Source organism: Schistocerca nitens, chromosome 11, assembly GCF_023898315.1.
Source record: "Schistocerca nitens isolate TAMUIC-IGC-003100 chromosome 11, iqSchNite1.1, whole genome shotgun sequence".
Classification (NCBI taxonomy): domain Eukaryota; kingdom Metazoa; phylum Arthropoda; class Insecta; order Orthoptera; family Acrididae; genus Schistocerca; species Schistocerca nitens.
In genome coordinates this window covers 145760943-145776841 of record NC_064624.1, presented here as the reverse complement: position 1 = coordinate 145776841, position 15899 = coordinate 145760943, and the positions used below count along the sequence as shown (strand labels likewise).

Genomic DNA, 15899 nt, shown 5'->3' with positions numbered 1-15899 from the left:
CTTTCTAGTGTCCAAGGCATTTAACACTTCATGGTGGGTAGGCAAAATGGTCTTGTCCTCCTTCCGTTCTTCTGATGTATTTTGCACCTCAGACAGAAATGTTTGTACACCAGGTTCAGGATTTTAAAGGTCTTGCAAAATTTTCCATTGTCAGGTGATGTGATATTGTTGTCACCATCTAACTTGCCAACATAATGTCTACACGCATTGCTAAAACAGTTCTGTAAGTGTCATGAGGAAACTGATGGATGTGATCCCCAGCTTGTATTGCATCCAATGCTTCCATCTCGTTTTCAGCAATAGGGATAGCACAAATGGCTTGTGATATAATGTCTTCATAGCAGCAGTAATGCCTTGACTCAAAGGCAGAAGGCAACGTAACATATTTGGTAGTAAAAAGTGAACATTTACATTAGTTAATATTAAAACAAAAAAGCCATTTATCATTAACTGTCAATCCAAGCTTTCCAATAATGAGAGTAGATGCAAGGTAAAGCATTAATTTCATATTCTTAAGACGTATCAGTTGCTCAGATTTACTGATCACCCAAGATTGTTGTACATCTATGTTGTATGAATTACAGACAAGTACAAAAGTTAAAAACATTGTTTACTGCTGACCCCACCATGCCACATGTCATATTTTATTTTGTGGGTTTGACTTGGCAGACGTTGTAATGAAATCCTAGTTTTTCCTGCATTGCTGGCGTAATATATAGCAAACATTTCTCTCACTTGGTCAAATTCATGCAACCAATGCTTGTCCCTTCTTCATCAACTCTATTCATTTCATTGCCAATCACTGAGCATGAAATTAGGCTTCTATTTTGGAACTTACACAGTCAACAAGCAAAACACCTGATGTCTGTTTTGAATGTCTAAATTTTCTGCAGTCTTATTTGTTGTTGATTGAATTATAATTCCACTTACAGATACATTGGAAGTGCACATATAGCTTGAACCTTTGTAAAAGTAAATGTTCAGCATCTTCATGCATAACACTGTGAAATCACTTTGATTTGCACTTGGAACCCAGTGCAACAGAATTAAGAAGTTTTCACTTAAATAGTGTAGATAATCTAAATTTGCTGAGTCTAAGCTTTCTGCCAGTTGTGCTGTTTTTCAATACACCATGTTCTGCTTCCTGCAGAATATTTAGTTTCGCTTGCTGATCTATGCTTTGTGCTTCCTATTGCATGACAACTCTTTCACTGCTTGGAACTCAATGTTACTAATAGTGGCCCTGTTCAAAGAATATAAAAGCACATCTCAACATGGAATTGCACTTGTTGATGGAATCTAGTTTTCCACACTGTTGGTGTCACAATTGTTTTCCTTGTTGATGGAGATTGTTGAGCAATGATATGCATAAAGGTCAGCTACAGGAACATTAGGAAAAGAGAAAAACGTTGACAATCCAGGTTTAATGAAAAATGTAATGATGCAACAGACTAAAAAGCAATTTGTAATACATGCTGACTGAAATTTGTTAACCATTAAAACATTGTATAATATCATGTACATCACTGCCAGTACAGATATTTTGCTGGTGTTAACCAAGTGTTAACCTTAAGTGAGTTCATGTTCAGCATGATTGATTGTTCATTATTATTGATAAGTAAAAATATTACAAAGAAGTATGGTTAGTAACACATTCTATAAAACAGCTGGTTTGTGTATTGGTTCCTTAATAAAAACAGTGTACTTCTTTTATTAAAAAGAAGCAAACTAAAGTGCAGGTGAAGTGTCAGCTGCTGTATAGTGCTAACCATTCTAATTGAATATGACATAGAAGTCATAGAAATTCAATGTGATGGGTACAAGCTAATGTCCTACCATGTAGAATGAGTAAGAGGAAAGGGTGAGTGGTTATATACCCAAAAACTGGAGTCAAGTTTAAGCCCCTTCAGATTAATGAATGTTGGGGTGAACAGCTCTTTGAATACTGTGTCAGCAATGTGGATTGGGAAACATAAGCTTGTTGTATTGACAGTTTACAGGCCACCATCATGATCTTAAATTTCATAAAGCAGCTGTAGTCAGCTTTAGTAAGGCCATGAAGACTTAACTGGTGAGTCATCTTTTGTGACTTGAGAAGCTACTAACCAAGGATGCCTAGAATTACCAATGTCCGAATTTGGGAAATCTAACACAGTACAATTCCCCAAAAGGACTTAATGCACACATTGCAAACTTGGCTGATTTGGGAGCAAACCTGATAGTGATTTATCTGGCAATGACAGTAAAATGAATACTGATCAGTTGTGCTTAGACTATAGAAGGAAAGTATTGCCACCACAGAATTAGAGTGAAATTACACGACAAATGTTAACAATTGTGTTAATAATTGTCTTAATATTCTTATTCTCTAAAAAACCATGATACTGAATGGAAGTAAGAGCAAGGGAAGAATAACTCCTTGGACTTAATTATCTTGTGCAAGGTAGAGAGAGCTCTACCTACTTCAGAAGACAACAAACTGTGCATAGTGAAGTATTCTGCTATATTGTCTGTAGTGCACTATCAGATCTTCCTTTGTGTTCAGTAAAGCTCATTTTTCCTGGCACAAGATGTTCTCATCCCAAATTGTGGCTATGGTCTTTTGGTGTTCGAACTGTAGTAGCCACTTGACCTGTTGTATAGGAAGGCTGGACTCAGGAGGTTGCAAAATCATTGTTAGGAAATAATTCAGTTCTGCATTTACTGTGTGTATCCATGGTAAACATTTACCATTTTCACCTAGTAAATGCTCACACATGAGTCTGACCGCTATGTCTAGATCTACATCTGTTCCTTGCAAAGCAATGTGAAGTAAAAGATTAATATCCCTGGTTAGACCTATTTGATATGCATCACACACCCTATAGCAATGTTCTGAGGTGAGTCACACAGTTGTTTTGAAAGCATTGGATTTCTGTGGTATCTCCACATATTGCTACACTCAAGAATTTGAGTGTAGTGATAGGGCACTATGTTTCTCCTTTTTGTGAAATTCACTATTTTTAATCCTAATGGTTGAAGGCTTGCTCCACTTCAAAATTTTATCTAGGTACAAGCTTATATATTCTTTTAAGTTCTTCATAATTGACAGAGCTAGTAATTATATGTGCCTGTACAATTATGGATAGTTTTCCTTTTTTATCTGTGTTGCCTATGGAACTGAGTCAACAGTAATGTTCATAATAGTTTACCTACATTTCTGTATTATTATTTATAATTACTTCTACTCATGCATTACTCCTATTTCATTTTGTGTTGAGAACTCTGCATTCACCTAACCAGAAATGTTGTTCTTCCTCCCATGCACCACAATAATTCCAACCACTTCAAAGTTCAACTGATCCATTTCTAATTTCACGTTCTCTGACTCACCTAATCAATCAAGGGACTTAACATTCTACACTCTCACTTGTAGTGATATTGTTTCTTTCCCCTGATGATATCCACCAGAGTAGCCCCCTCCCAGAGAAATTATTGGGAGGCTATATTGCTACTGGAATATTTTACCCAATTGGATGTCATTATCATCAAACTATACAGCAGAGCAGCATGTCCTAAGGAATTTCAAAATAATTTCCCTAGCATATGGTATGGTGGTGGCTGGTACCTTTACTACTAGAAAGACCGGCCATCCATCTTCATTAACCACATGTTAGCGTGTGGACGCTCCCTAGATATCATTCCATTGCAGTTTTATTTAATGTATGTCTCCCAGTTTCATTAAGGCAGGCATGTCACTTCACTTTGGCAAGATAAATGTTTCATATGGTAAGTGCGTGCCACACAACTGAAACATGTCAAATAGCTTAGCTATTACAAAAAAGTCACAAAATTAGGAAATCATGACTTTGTGCTGAGGAGATGCTGATAGACTTTTTAATTATACACTAAATATCATATATTCTCACAACCCTATAGTAAGTTATTGTTTATCATAAGTTATTTTTCAGATGTTACACAGCAATTAAGAAGGGCTGGTAGAAATGAGACAACACATTCTTGAGGAAAATTATGAATAACTAAAATGGTAAGATGCAGTTAAGAGCTATAATATTAAACTCAAGTTCATAAGGGTTAACAGCCTGTGCTACTGCTCATGTAATCAATCTTGACATGATGCCATAAGTCCCAAATATCACAAGCTTTGTTGTGGGATTTCACTGTGTCATTTAAAGGACAAGAACTCCATGAGAAATATCAGGAAGCTGCTTATGAATCAGGAACATAAGTGTTGCAACAATTCTACCAGCTTGAACCTTGACTGTCAAGCAATAGACTAGGATATTTGCTGTCATTCACTTTTGTTATGGGAAGGTTGTTCCAATGGGACATCTTGGTATATTCAGTGTTGGAACTTTCACTATCAATGTCTTCAAGAACACATTTGATGATGACTTGATGGTTGTGGCAACTGATGGGGGTGTTACTTGAGGTTCTACTCTATCCCAAAAGAATGAGATAGAAAATACTTGAAACCTAAACCACCTCCATACTCACTGGAGAAAAAACATACAAGATAGTAACTGTCCAAATAATGAGACTTGCCACTCTCAGAGCATCAGGTACAAATACCCTATATCCCACGAATCACATGTGATGCAAACATTGATGATGGTTTTGTGATGGAACCACAAAGTTCCACAGTGAAAACCTTCAAATTGTCATCTCCCTAATGCATTGTAGTAATAACACAATTACTATTAAACTGCAATGGAACATTCATGTTTTGATAGCACATGTAGACTAATGAAACTTTTTATTTGTAGAAGCTCACTGTATTTCACGTGAGTCACTTTGTAAATGTTTCAATACTCCCATGCTGTCAGGGCACAGTATCTGACTGGTTGCCACTGGGGGTAAGGACTGCTGGATGGGCAACCTGTATTATTTACTGTGTGTAAGGGATAGGTGAGGACTGAGATAAGACACTAGCTGTATGAATTCTTAGGGCAGTTACTCAATGATAACAATAGATTTTGTTTTGATTTGCCAAGATCCTCTTTGCAAGAAGCATTGCTAATATTGTCCTAACATTTTGCCAGCCATTTCATTTGTAGGAGATATTAATGTCAGTAATATTCAGGTGTAATGCCACCATCTTCTGGTGGGTTGTGAGATGAGCTATGTTTTCTGAATACAAGTGCTAGAATTTACTTCAGCACAGTTACTTATTTTCTCACAACTACTCTCTAATCCTGCTTAATTATAATTGTAACACACATAGGCATGTCAAAAGGTCACTGAGGTGGGTACCACATGGAGCAAACAGAGGATTGTTTTACCATCTGGTGATATTCAAAATTGCTTACATCTTGCCAGACTATGATTATTGCAAGGTAGATTCACCACACTGTTGGTGCACTTGTCCTGTTGTGGAAGTAAGTGTCAACCCACAGTATTCACCTCTTGCAAAGCTTGGTGATAGTTCCAATGTTGTTCATCTACAGTGAATATTTAGCCCAGAACTGCTGTCTACATCATTTCTTTTGTCAGCTGGCTCAACAAAAATATGAGTAATGATGAGGAGGATTTATTATTGTTTTGATAGCCCATAAAACTCCTGTATCAGGCAGGAACAAATCTAAAAACCAGAGGGGAGAAAAGGAGATAGCTCAGACAGGGTGGATGTAATGCCGCAAGAAACCTAGATACGACTTTTTATTTTCAAGTAGTGCTACATAACAGCTGAACTAGTAGGAAAATTTTAGCTTCATGTGAGAAAGCAATCTTGCCTGTTCTACTGAACCCAGGGGAAAATGATACATTGCACAATAGTTACTGTAAGGTGGCCCTCACTAACTGTAAGCCAAATGACAACAAAAATTCGATCAGCATGTGGCATACCTGGTCTGTAGAATCCAATAAACTACGCACTCACATCCAGTGTAAATTTGAAGGATATTGCTCCACCCTGAGAATGTGAATGGCTGGAATACACTGCCTTTCCCTAATCTGATAATACGTTGGAAATGTGTGTAATTGTGGCTGTGTCCCTCTAGCATATGTGTACATAGGAGTGTTTGGGGAAAGTCAGTGCCTGCCATCTATGCCATCTGTAAGCTTTGAAAGTGGGAGGTGTTTTCAGCCAATATGATTATGGGCACACCAGGCACCTACTCTTATAATCTGGCAGATGTGGAAGCAACTGTATAAGAAATATACCTACATAGGGCATACCCAAAAGGCGTGTTCTTTTTCAATTCAACATACAGTACTGTAGTCAGTGGGATATAATATTCTACATTAACTTAGTGTCTGATGATTTTAGACAGCCTTTTGTAGCCTTGAATTTAAACTCATGCCCTAACCTTACCACAACTATATGAGCTGCAGTATATCCAAGAAAACAGAGATTAACAATCTGCAGCACAACTCAGATCATGATTATTTTGTTCAGAGCCTTTAACGCTAACCTCTATGAGCGAACTCGAGACAAAAAAATTTCTTAATATGTTTCTTTGCATAGCCATCTACTGCAGCAAAATTTCAGTTTTTGATGAAAGCAAACTGTAATGTTTCACTGTCATTGGTTACTTGAAACCACATATCCATCAAAAAGCAAAACAGTCAAAAGCAGCAATCAGGATAGAATAATAGCACACAAGTATGTGCATGCTCCTAGACACCCACAGGCATATCCACACACAAATGACCTTATTGGGAAGCTCAAAGATGTCCAGTTCCATTGTGATGGAATGGGGTAGCTGCAGGTGGAATGATTGGACCCAGATATCACACGGGTAGACCATACACCTACTGCAATTACTTGCTCTCAGAAGACTATGGTAGGATTCGCTGTACATGATTCATGCTGATGTCACCATTGATACATGTTTGATTCAGTCAAGGATGTTTTGAAACTCCAGGGGACCAGATATTGAGGAGTTGTAAAGATAATTTTGAATGGGAGGCTGTAAATGCATTGGCATCCTCCCTGCCAGACAGTATGTCAATTAGAAAGGGTACACGTAAGCTGTGCTGCTAACAATACATATGTAATGTTGGAATAATTTGTGTGTGTCATTCACATTTGTTCATCAGTCCGGAAACTTATGTATTTGTTTCTGTACAGGTGTTGTCCACCTGGTTGATGGCCGTAGTACCTAGCCAATAATAAATGTGATGTTTGTGGTAGTTGGGGATTCATTTGGAATCAAATAAAATGCCATGCTTCATTGCTTTGTGAAATAAATGTATCATGAGTGCTTTTAAGAATTTATACTCTAAGCTCAAAGTGTTCTCCAAACCAAAGAAAAATCCACTTGGAGAGAGTGATTTATTTTAATTTTAAAATCATTGATTTCTCTTTTCTTTTCCTTTATCTTTGGGTGGAAACTGTTATGTCAAAAACTGGAAGATATTATATCTAATGATAGTAATAATTTGGTCTAAAAGATTGTTGAACAGTATTTTAAAAATACTGTACCTACTAAAAAATTAGAAAATCCAGTCAGCACTGAATGAGACTGGTCGTTATTGAATTTCCTGTGATTATTTGCCTTATAAAAATTCTATCCCTCTGGCAGAATGTCATGATAATTTTAAATCATTTACATGTACTGAATAAGTTATCTGTGACACCCATACATTTTTATCTTTCGGTTTATAGTCCCTGATTTTGTGGATGGTGAAATACTGTTTTTTGTATCGTGTAAATCAACATTTCACACCTCTTTTCTCCTTCCTCAGTTTCATTGAAAGTGCTGGTGACAGCTGTAACGTTCCGTATCAAGAAGCATTACATCAAGGACTAGTCGATGATGATCTGGAGATAGATACAGAGATGTCAACAGATTTCAGTATGTCTCATAACTATACAAAGTTACAGACTTCACAAGAAGACAGCTTATGTGGCACAAGATTCAGTTGTAGCATCAGGGAAAAGGAATTCCATAAGTTTAACTGTAGTTTCTGCCTACAGAGCTTCCCTTCAAAATACAGACTCATAATGCATATCTTCATCCACATTGATGGTGTGCAGGCACCTGCATATGTGTGTAAGTCATGTGGTGAGGTATTGCCCACTGATGACAGCTTGAAAGAACATTTGAGAATGAGTGAGGGTGACCAAGCATTATCAGCTGCAAACAGTGACAAACTTGAATGCAGTGATGACCATGAAAACAACATCTCCTTAGAAAGTGTACGAGAAGAAATGGTGGAACAGACTGAGAAGCAATCTTCATCCAAGGAAACCAGGAAAACTTTAAGGAAGTCCTTTAGTGACATATGCAATACACATACTGTGACACAAGTTGCAGAGAAACTCAGATGTGATGACTATGGATTTTTGTGTACAAATGATCATGTTAATGTCCACACTGTGCTACGTGCAAAGAGACATCACAAATGTGATGTTTGTGGAAAATCGTTTACTCAGTCGAGCAATCTCACGATACATGAATTAATACACACGGGAAAGAGACGCCACGAATGCGGTGTTTGTGGAAAATCGTTTACTCAGTCGGGCAATCTCAAGACCCACAATTTAATACACACAGAAAAGAGACCCCATGAGTGCGATGTTTGTGGAAAATCTTTTACTGGGTCGAGACATCTAAAGAGGCACGGTTTAATACACACTGGTAAGAGACCCTACAGATGTACTGTTTGTGGAAAATCGTTTATTCGTTCGGACAATCTCAAGGTACATGAATTAATACACATGGGAAAGAGACCCCACGTATGCCGTGTTTGTGGAAAATCGTTTACTCAGTCGAGCAATCTCAAGACACATGAATTAGTACATACAGGAAAGAGACCTCATGAATGCGGTGTTTGTGGAAAATCGTTTACGCAGTCGGGCAGTCTCAAGACCCACAATTTAATACACACAGAAGAGAGACCCCATGAGTGCGATGTTTGTGGAAAATCTTTTACTGGGTCGAGACATCTCAAGAGGCACGGTTTAATACACACTGGTAAGAGACCCTACAGATGTACTGTTTGTGGAAAATCGTTTATTCGTTCGGACAATCTCAAGGTACATGAATTAATACACATGGGAAAGAGACACCACGAATGCGGTGTTTGTGGAAAATCGTTTAATCAGTCGAGGAATCTCAAGACACACGAATTAATACACACAGGAAAGAGACCCCACGAATGCGATGTTTGTGGAAAATCGTTTACTCAGTCGGGCAATCTCAAGAGGCATTTGTTGACACACATTGGAAAGAGACTCTACAAATATAGTGTTTGTGGTAAATCGTTTCCTCAATGGGGCAGTCTCAAGAAACGTGAATTAATACACACTGAACAGGGACAACACAAAGTCAATGTTGGTGGCAAATCGTTTTCAGAACTGGGTCATCTAAAAACACAAATTAATACACGCAGGAAGGAGCCCCTAGAAATATGATACTTGTGGCAAATATTTTTCTTACTCTGGTAATCTCAAGGAAATAATTAGTACACACCGGTAAATGACAACACAAATGTAGTATTTATGGCAAATTGTATAAAAACTCGAGTAACCTCAAAAAACAGCTATCACTACACACTGAAAAAAATGCTACACAGATGTGACATTTGCTGGGAATCTTTTACTCCAGTCTATCATCTTTTGAAGCATGCAATAATACACATTACGTAGATACCACTCAAAGTATTGTTGAGGTCTGTAGACTTACACATGTTCAAAGGAGACCATAAGTGTGTTATGAATATGGTCGCATGTGGTACAGAAAGGTCACAAAAATGTGACAAATCTGTTTTCACAGCTTCATGTTCAAAGAAGTTGCATACCAAATACAATATATGAAGCACACAATTGCAATTTTTTGTTGTAAATGCTCCATGCTATAACGATCTGTCTACCAGAAATTGGTGCATTGAGAGATATCTGTTACTCGTTTGAGTAGAAGTCCTATGCAATAATCAGGACTTTATATTCTTCAAGAGTATTTACCAGTATGTTGCTAATTATTTGAAAGAAACTGCCATTTCAATATTCATGTAGCTGTGGGCAGTACCCAGGCGATATAAATGTGTTTATTACACATCCATCACTCAGGCTATTTTTCTCAACAATGGAAAAAGATACAAAAATATCATGATTATGCAAACATGTTACTGAGGTATGCCTCCTTAATAGTAATGCTATTTGTGTGATCAAAATTTGCACACATGTGAACTATCTGTGCTACTTCTACATTAGGAAATAACTGGTGGTGGCAAGTATACAGACATCAGGCAAAAATTGTAATCATCTGCCTAGTAGCATTTTGATTCACCTTCAGACTGCAATACAACAGTGCTTCTGTATGGTATGGACTCATTAGTTCTCTGTTAGTTATCCCCTAGTAAATTGGACTATGTGTCTACACACATCTCTCACAGTTACCATTAACTGCAGGCTATCAGTTTGTTGCTGTGTAGTTGGTGTGCAATAGCATCCCAAATTCGTTTCATAATGATCTAATGAGGTGAGCTGGGTGGGAAAGACAACAGTATGAGCTATCATGATGCTCGAATCATTGCAGTGTGATTCTGACCTTGTGATTTGGACAGTTATCCTGCTGTAAGATGTTGTCACTCTCAGGAAATACATAAAGCATTAAGTGACAGAGGTTGCAATAATGTTCGTGTTCTCCACATCTGTCATGGTTCTTCCAATTATGACCAGCTGTTTCTTGGCGTCTCATATGAATATCCCCCATTTGCCCCCATCTTTCTGCACCTGTTGTGTTGTGCATGTGTTGAACGACTGTTCATCTGGATGATGGCACATCTGGCCACAACCATTGACCTGGTCCACAAGAAATGTCACTTATCCCAACACGTGACACATCTTTATTGGTATGCAGTCCAATATCAATTATCCCATTGTATTACTATAGTAACTGACAATGTTGTTAGATCAACATGGGAATACAGGGCTGTTATATAACTTGTGGCCTCATGTTCAACAGTGTCTGCTGAATAGCTTGAAACTCTTGTGCCTGCTCAAGCATTTTCTCCTGTCTCCACAGATTGCCATCAATCCCACTTTACAGAGCAGCTAGGTTCTGATCTCCTTGTTCTAGGTAATGCATGCTAATCCTACAACCTTTTGTCAACTTGTGGATATACCATCTTTCAACGATGTTCCATAGAGGCTAATGATAGAAGCATCTGAGCAGCCAACCAGATTCACTGTTTTTTAGATGGACTTACCCAGGCACCAGGCAAAACCATCTGCTCTTTGGCAAAGTTGTTTATGCCAGTTTTTTACACATACTGTAACTAGAATGATTACCCATTCATTGCTGGTTATATAGTTTCGTTACTGCGTGACATAACCAAATGCCACTGGGTAGCACACACTCCTCCTAGGGAAGTGGGTATAATGATTTGGATCAACAGTGTATCTTGACACAAAAGGATCTTTTGGTAAATTGTGTAGTAATTCAAATTTTCATGCTTCGTTAAATTTTATGCCAATACACTATTGTCAGTTTAAGTGCCATATTTCTTGTGAAAAATATTTGTATTAAAAATCCCTGTACATAATTCTGATTAAATGAAGATTAATTTTATGCATCAAATCTTTTAATTATTTGTCTGTTTTTAAATATCATGTAACTACTGTACAAACATCAGTGGGAAAACTGTCATCATGTAGTGTCAGATTGTAATTCCAATTGTTTGTATAAACATGAGGACAGTTGAAAGAGCTCAGTGTGATTACTACAATATGAATTTAATCCAAATGCATAATTTTTATTGTAATAAGTTAATTTATTAGATGTGCTTTCTTTCTAATTGCTTTGTTTTAATTTGATTTTTTAGTTGTCTTTTATCTGCTTTAAACATGATTTCATAGTGAGTATTTTCCATAATTTCTCTGAGTAAATGTGAAGTTTTCAGAAATCTTTACTAATGCTTTGTCTTATATTTCATAATGTTTGTTTTTGGTCAGTGTTTTCGATTTCTCACCAATTTCTTATTGGTGTAAGGTAGTTCGTTTATTAAGTTTCGTCATACTTTTAATAACTTCAGACAATTGTTATTAAGTGATAGGCATTTCTGAGGTTTGTGACACTTTCAGCTGTGTGGCTTTTTACTGTAATGAGAATGTATCTCTCATGATGGTTCTTGCAACATAATAGTGTGCTGCTATCTAGGCAGCAATACTGCAGTGGCTTTTAAATATTTAGGGAATGCTGATCTATTTATAGTTTGTGGGCTCCCATCCTCATACACACTTAATTAGAAATTTTGGTTGTGACTTGGAAAGAAATTGCATGGATTTTAAATTGTGTCGTTCTCCTTATAGTAATGTTGTTACACTATTCTGTCCAGCTACTTAGTTGCATATTTCTACTTCAGTTCCTGTTGGTACTGTGCTTTTTGTGGTTGGTCTATTTTAATCAAAACAGAAAAGTATTCTGTTCTCTCAGTAATGCTTGCTGAGACAAACATCATTACTATTATTATTCAGGTAAGAACAGAGCCTTGAATTCACAAACTTACAGTACTATACTCACATGAAGCTTAAATTCTGGCTTGTAACTCTTCTATTTTAATAGTCTCATCACTGAAAATATGCTTGTGATGATTCTAAAGATTCTGAACAGAAATTAAGTAACCCACAGCGATATATTAAAATAAGAGCTCAAGTGACAGAAGCAATGGGAAATATTGACAATAGTACTTTGTCATAATAAAGTGCTATTAATTGTTGTAATGTGGTATTTATATAATAAGACTGAAACAAATATCATTATTAGTAACTGGTTATTATTGCCATCATCATATGATGTGCCTGACCACTTTTAGATGTTTTCCGCTGAAATATATTTGGCAAATTCCATAAAGGCTGTAATGAATTTCTTCACATTATCACCACTGCACTTCAAGCTAATATGGGTGGCATTTTATAACCAAAAAGTTCTTAGGGACATCATTTAGACACGATAATTGTTGCCTTGCACTCCTGTCCAAATTGGATCTTTTTGAAACCTGTATTGTTCGACATCTGTCGAAAGAGTAATGTTAGTGTTAACTTGAGTCCAAACTGAATCATAAATCAAGAAAGTATGATTTTAAATATTGTTGTAAACAGAATTCGAGTACTTTTTGTTTGAAATTACTTGAGTGAATGGAGTTTGTTGGAAGATGATAAAGGTTTCATTTAAAGCTAGAAAAGCTGCTTTTCACTAAAATATAAAATTGTGAAAATAGTTTGCAGATTCATGCTACTTATTTGGATTCTGTATTAAGTATTCCTGCTATTAAAATTTTTTATGGTTTGTTTAATGTGCCTACGTTTACTAAGGGTAAGTTAACTAGTGTGCCACATAGGACTGCAGGTGTAACTTACTCATACATTTATACCCATAAATTTGTACAAGTTGGAGCTAGGCAGTTGCACATCGACATAGTTTCATATCTTTGGTTACAGTGCATGGCACATCAGATAGATCTATGCAATTCATACACTGTCTCATAAAGAACAGATTGAGATACACCAGTATCCCCCTGTGGATGTTCCATTAGCTAAGTCTATTTGATTATACTCAGTTCAGTTGATTTTCAACAAATATTGCCGTAAAGCATGCTATGGGACATTTTTAAGCATTTGCATTACTACAAATAATTATGATCTCTCCAGAATTAAGGCCTCATCTAATAATGGGGTACACGAAAGGAGCCTCCCTGAAGATTGCAATGTATGATGATAAATACAGAGAGATGAAATGCAATCAGGTGTACCCTGGGAAATGTCAGAATAACCTGGCAGCTGATCCTTTCACACCAGAAGTATTAGGGACATCAAATCAACAGTCGTTTTAGGGCCAGTGTTGACTATTATATCCATGAATATTGAAGGAATACCTTCCTGCAAGCAACAACTCCTGCAAGACATGTGCCACACTTAGTACTGTGATATCTTGTGTTGCAGAAATACATAGATACCCAACAGAGATGTCCTTCTGTTCCTGGAATGAAACTGGTTGCTGAAACACATGATGTACAGTATGCAAGCGCCATCCTTATAAGACCTGACCTTGAAGTCTGTAGTATTCGTCGGTCAGATAACAATAATGAAATTATTACTGTTAAGTAACTGTAGAGTCACATCAGCATATAAACCTACAGCAACAGATTTTTCCTTCACCCCACCTGAAAATTTTATTACAGGGAAAGATTCTATTGTGATACCTGATTTAAACAGTCACAGCCTTGCTTGGGGGTACACTCAAGAGGATCAAAATGGTGAGGCTGTCCTCATGTGGGCTGAAACTTTCCATCTCTCACTCCTTCATGACAGCAAACTACCGCATTCCTTCTACAATGGACACTGGCTATAATCCGTATCTGCTTTTCGTTAGTGAAAGTATTTTTAATACCTGCACTAAATCCGTCTGTAAGCCCATGCCGAATACACTATGTCGACCTATTATGTGTCAAGTTCTCCCACAAGTAAGACCTCAAGAAATCCCTTTCAGACGAAGGTACAACTTCAAACAGCTGATTGGCAGAAATTTTCGAAATTTTTAGATGAGAAAATTTAACTATAGGTCCTATGATAGATCAATATGAGAATTTTGTTAACGTCGTTAATGCCTCCTCCTGAGCATCAATTCTAAGGGGATGCAGAATGAACTATATCAAGGGTATAACACCTGAAACGACCACTCTTCTTAAAGAGTACTACAGGGAGCTGGAAGAAGATCCTTTTAGTGAAGCCACATCAAACCTTGCACAGAATGTCCTCTCTTTAATATCTGAGGCTAAGAGAGAAGAATGGATACAATTAATGGCCGACTGTGACGTAAGTAAAAGAAGCCAAAAGGCCAGGAGGCTACTACATCGCCTGAGTGATGATAACACTCAGGTCAACACGTATGTTAATATTAAACTAGACCAAATTGCTTACCAACTCCTGATTAATGGCAGATCAACTAAACCCACAAATATAGAGAGGAAACAATTATTCAGGCAAACAGATCAAGAGAATAGTATCTTATCTCCATCTTTCTCTCTTGAAGAATTGAATTCAGTCCTGAATAAATGTAAACAGGGAAAAGCAGTAGGACTGGATGACATTAGAGCTGAACAAAACAAGAATTTTGGTTCCACTACAATGCTTTGGTTACTGCAATTTATGGGCAACTGTATTTGAGAGTGCAAGATCGCTAAAGTATGGCGAAAAATCAGGTGTAATTGCCATACTGAAACATCGAAAGAATAGGAAAGTTCCCAAAAATTATAGACCAACCTCTTTACTCTGTTACCTCCACAAAATACTGGAGAGGCTTATTCTTCAGAGAATGATTAGAAAGGTGGAGCATCTTCTAATACCACATCAAGCAGCTTCAGAGAAGGGATGAGCCACACATCTTAAATATTAAACTTAACACAACATATCGAAGATGGATATGAGAAATGGCTCATTACAGGTGCTGTATTTATCCATCTATCCACAGCTTATGATACGATCAACCATCGGCTCCTTCTGAATAAAGTTTATGACATAACTAAAAACTTCACATACATGTGCAATATTAGAAACCTTCTCCAGAATTACAGATTCATTTATTAATTTATTTTTTGTGGGATTTCAGGGTAAGAAAAGTAGGTGGAGAACTCAGAAAAATGGGCTGCCACAAGGCAATGTGCTTGCGCTACTATTATTCAACATCTATACCAACGATCAACCTATCCCTGAAGAAACCCTAAGCTTTATTTATGCTGATGACTGCACTATCACTACTCAGGCTTACTGTTCTGAGTCTGTAGAAGATATGCTATCAAAATCTTTGGAAAAATTCACTGTTTACTATTATGGGAATTACTTGAAACCTAATCCTGCCAAGACTCAGATCTGCGCTTTCCACCTGAAGAATAAACAGGCAAATAGATCGTTAAATATATCCTGGGAAGACATCGTACTCGAGCATAATCCTACT

At 37.1% G+C, this 15899-nt stretch overlaps 1 protein-coding gene across 2 annotated transcripts in view; it reads left to right on the top strand.

Moving 5' to 3' along the window:
- The window catches only part of LOC126213349 (zinc finger protein 493-like), a 115219-nt gene extending 103712 nt beyond the window's left edge, over positions 1–11507 (top strand). For both annotated transcript variants that reach the window (XM_049941046.1, XM_049941047.1), the window contains one exon: positions 7690–11507. In XM_049941046.1, the coding sequence (XP_049797003.1) occupies positions 7690–9361 (1672 nt within the window). In that variant the 3' untranslated portion in view covers positions 9362–11507. The remainder of the gene's footprint in view (positions 1–7689) is intronic.
- Positions 11508–15899: the final 4392 nt, after the last annotated feature.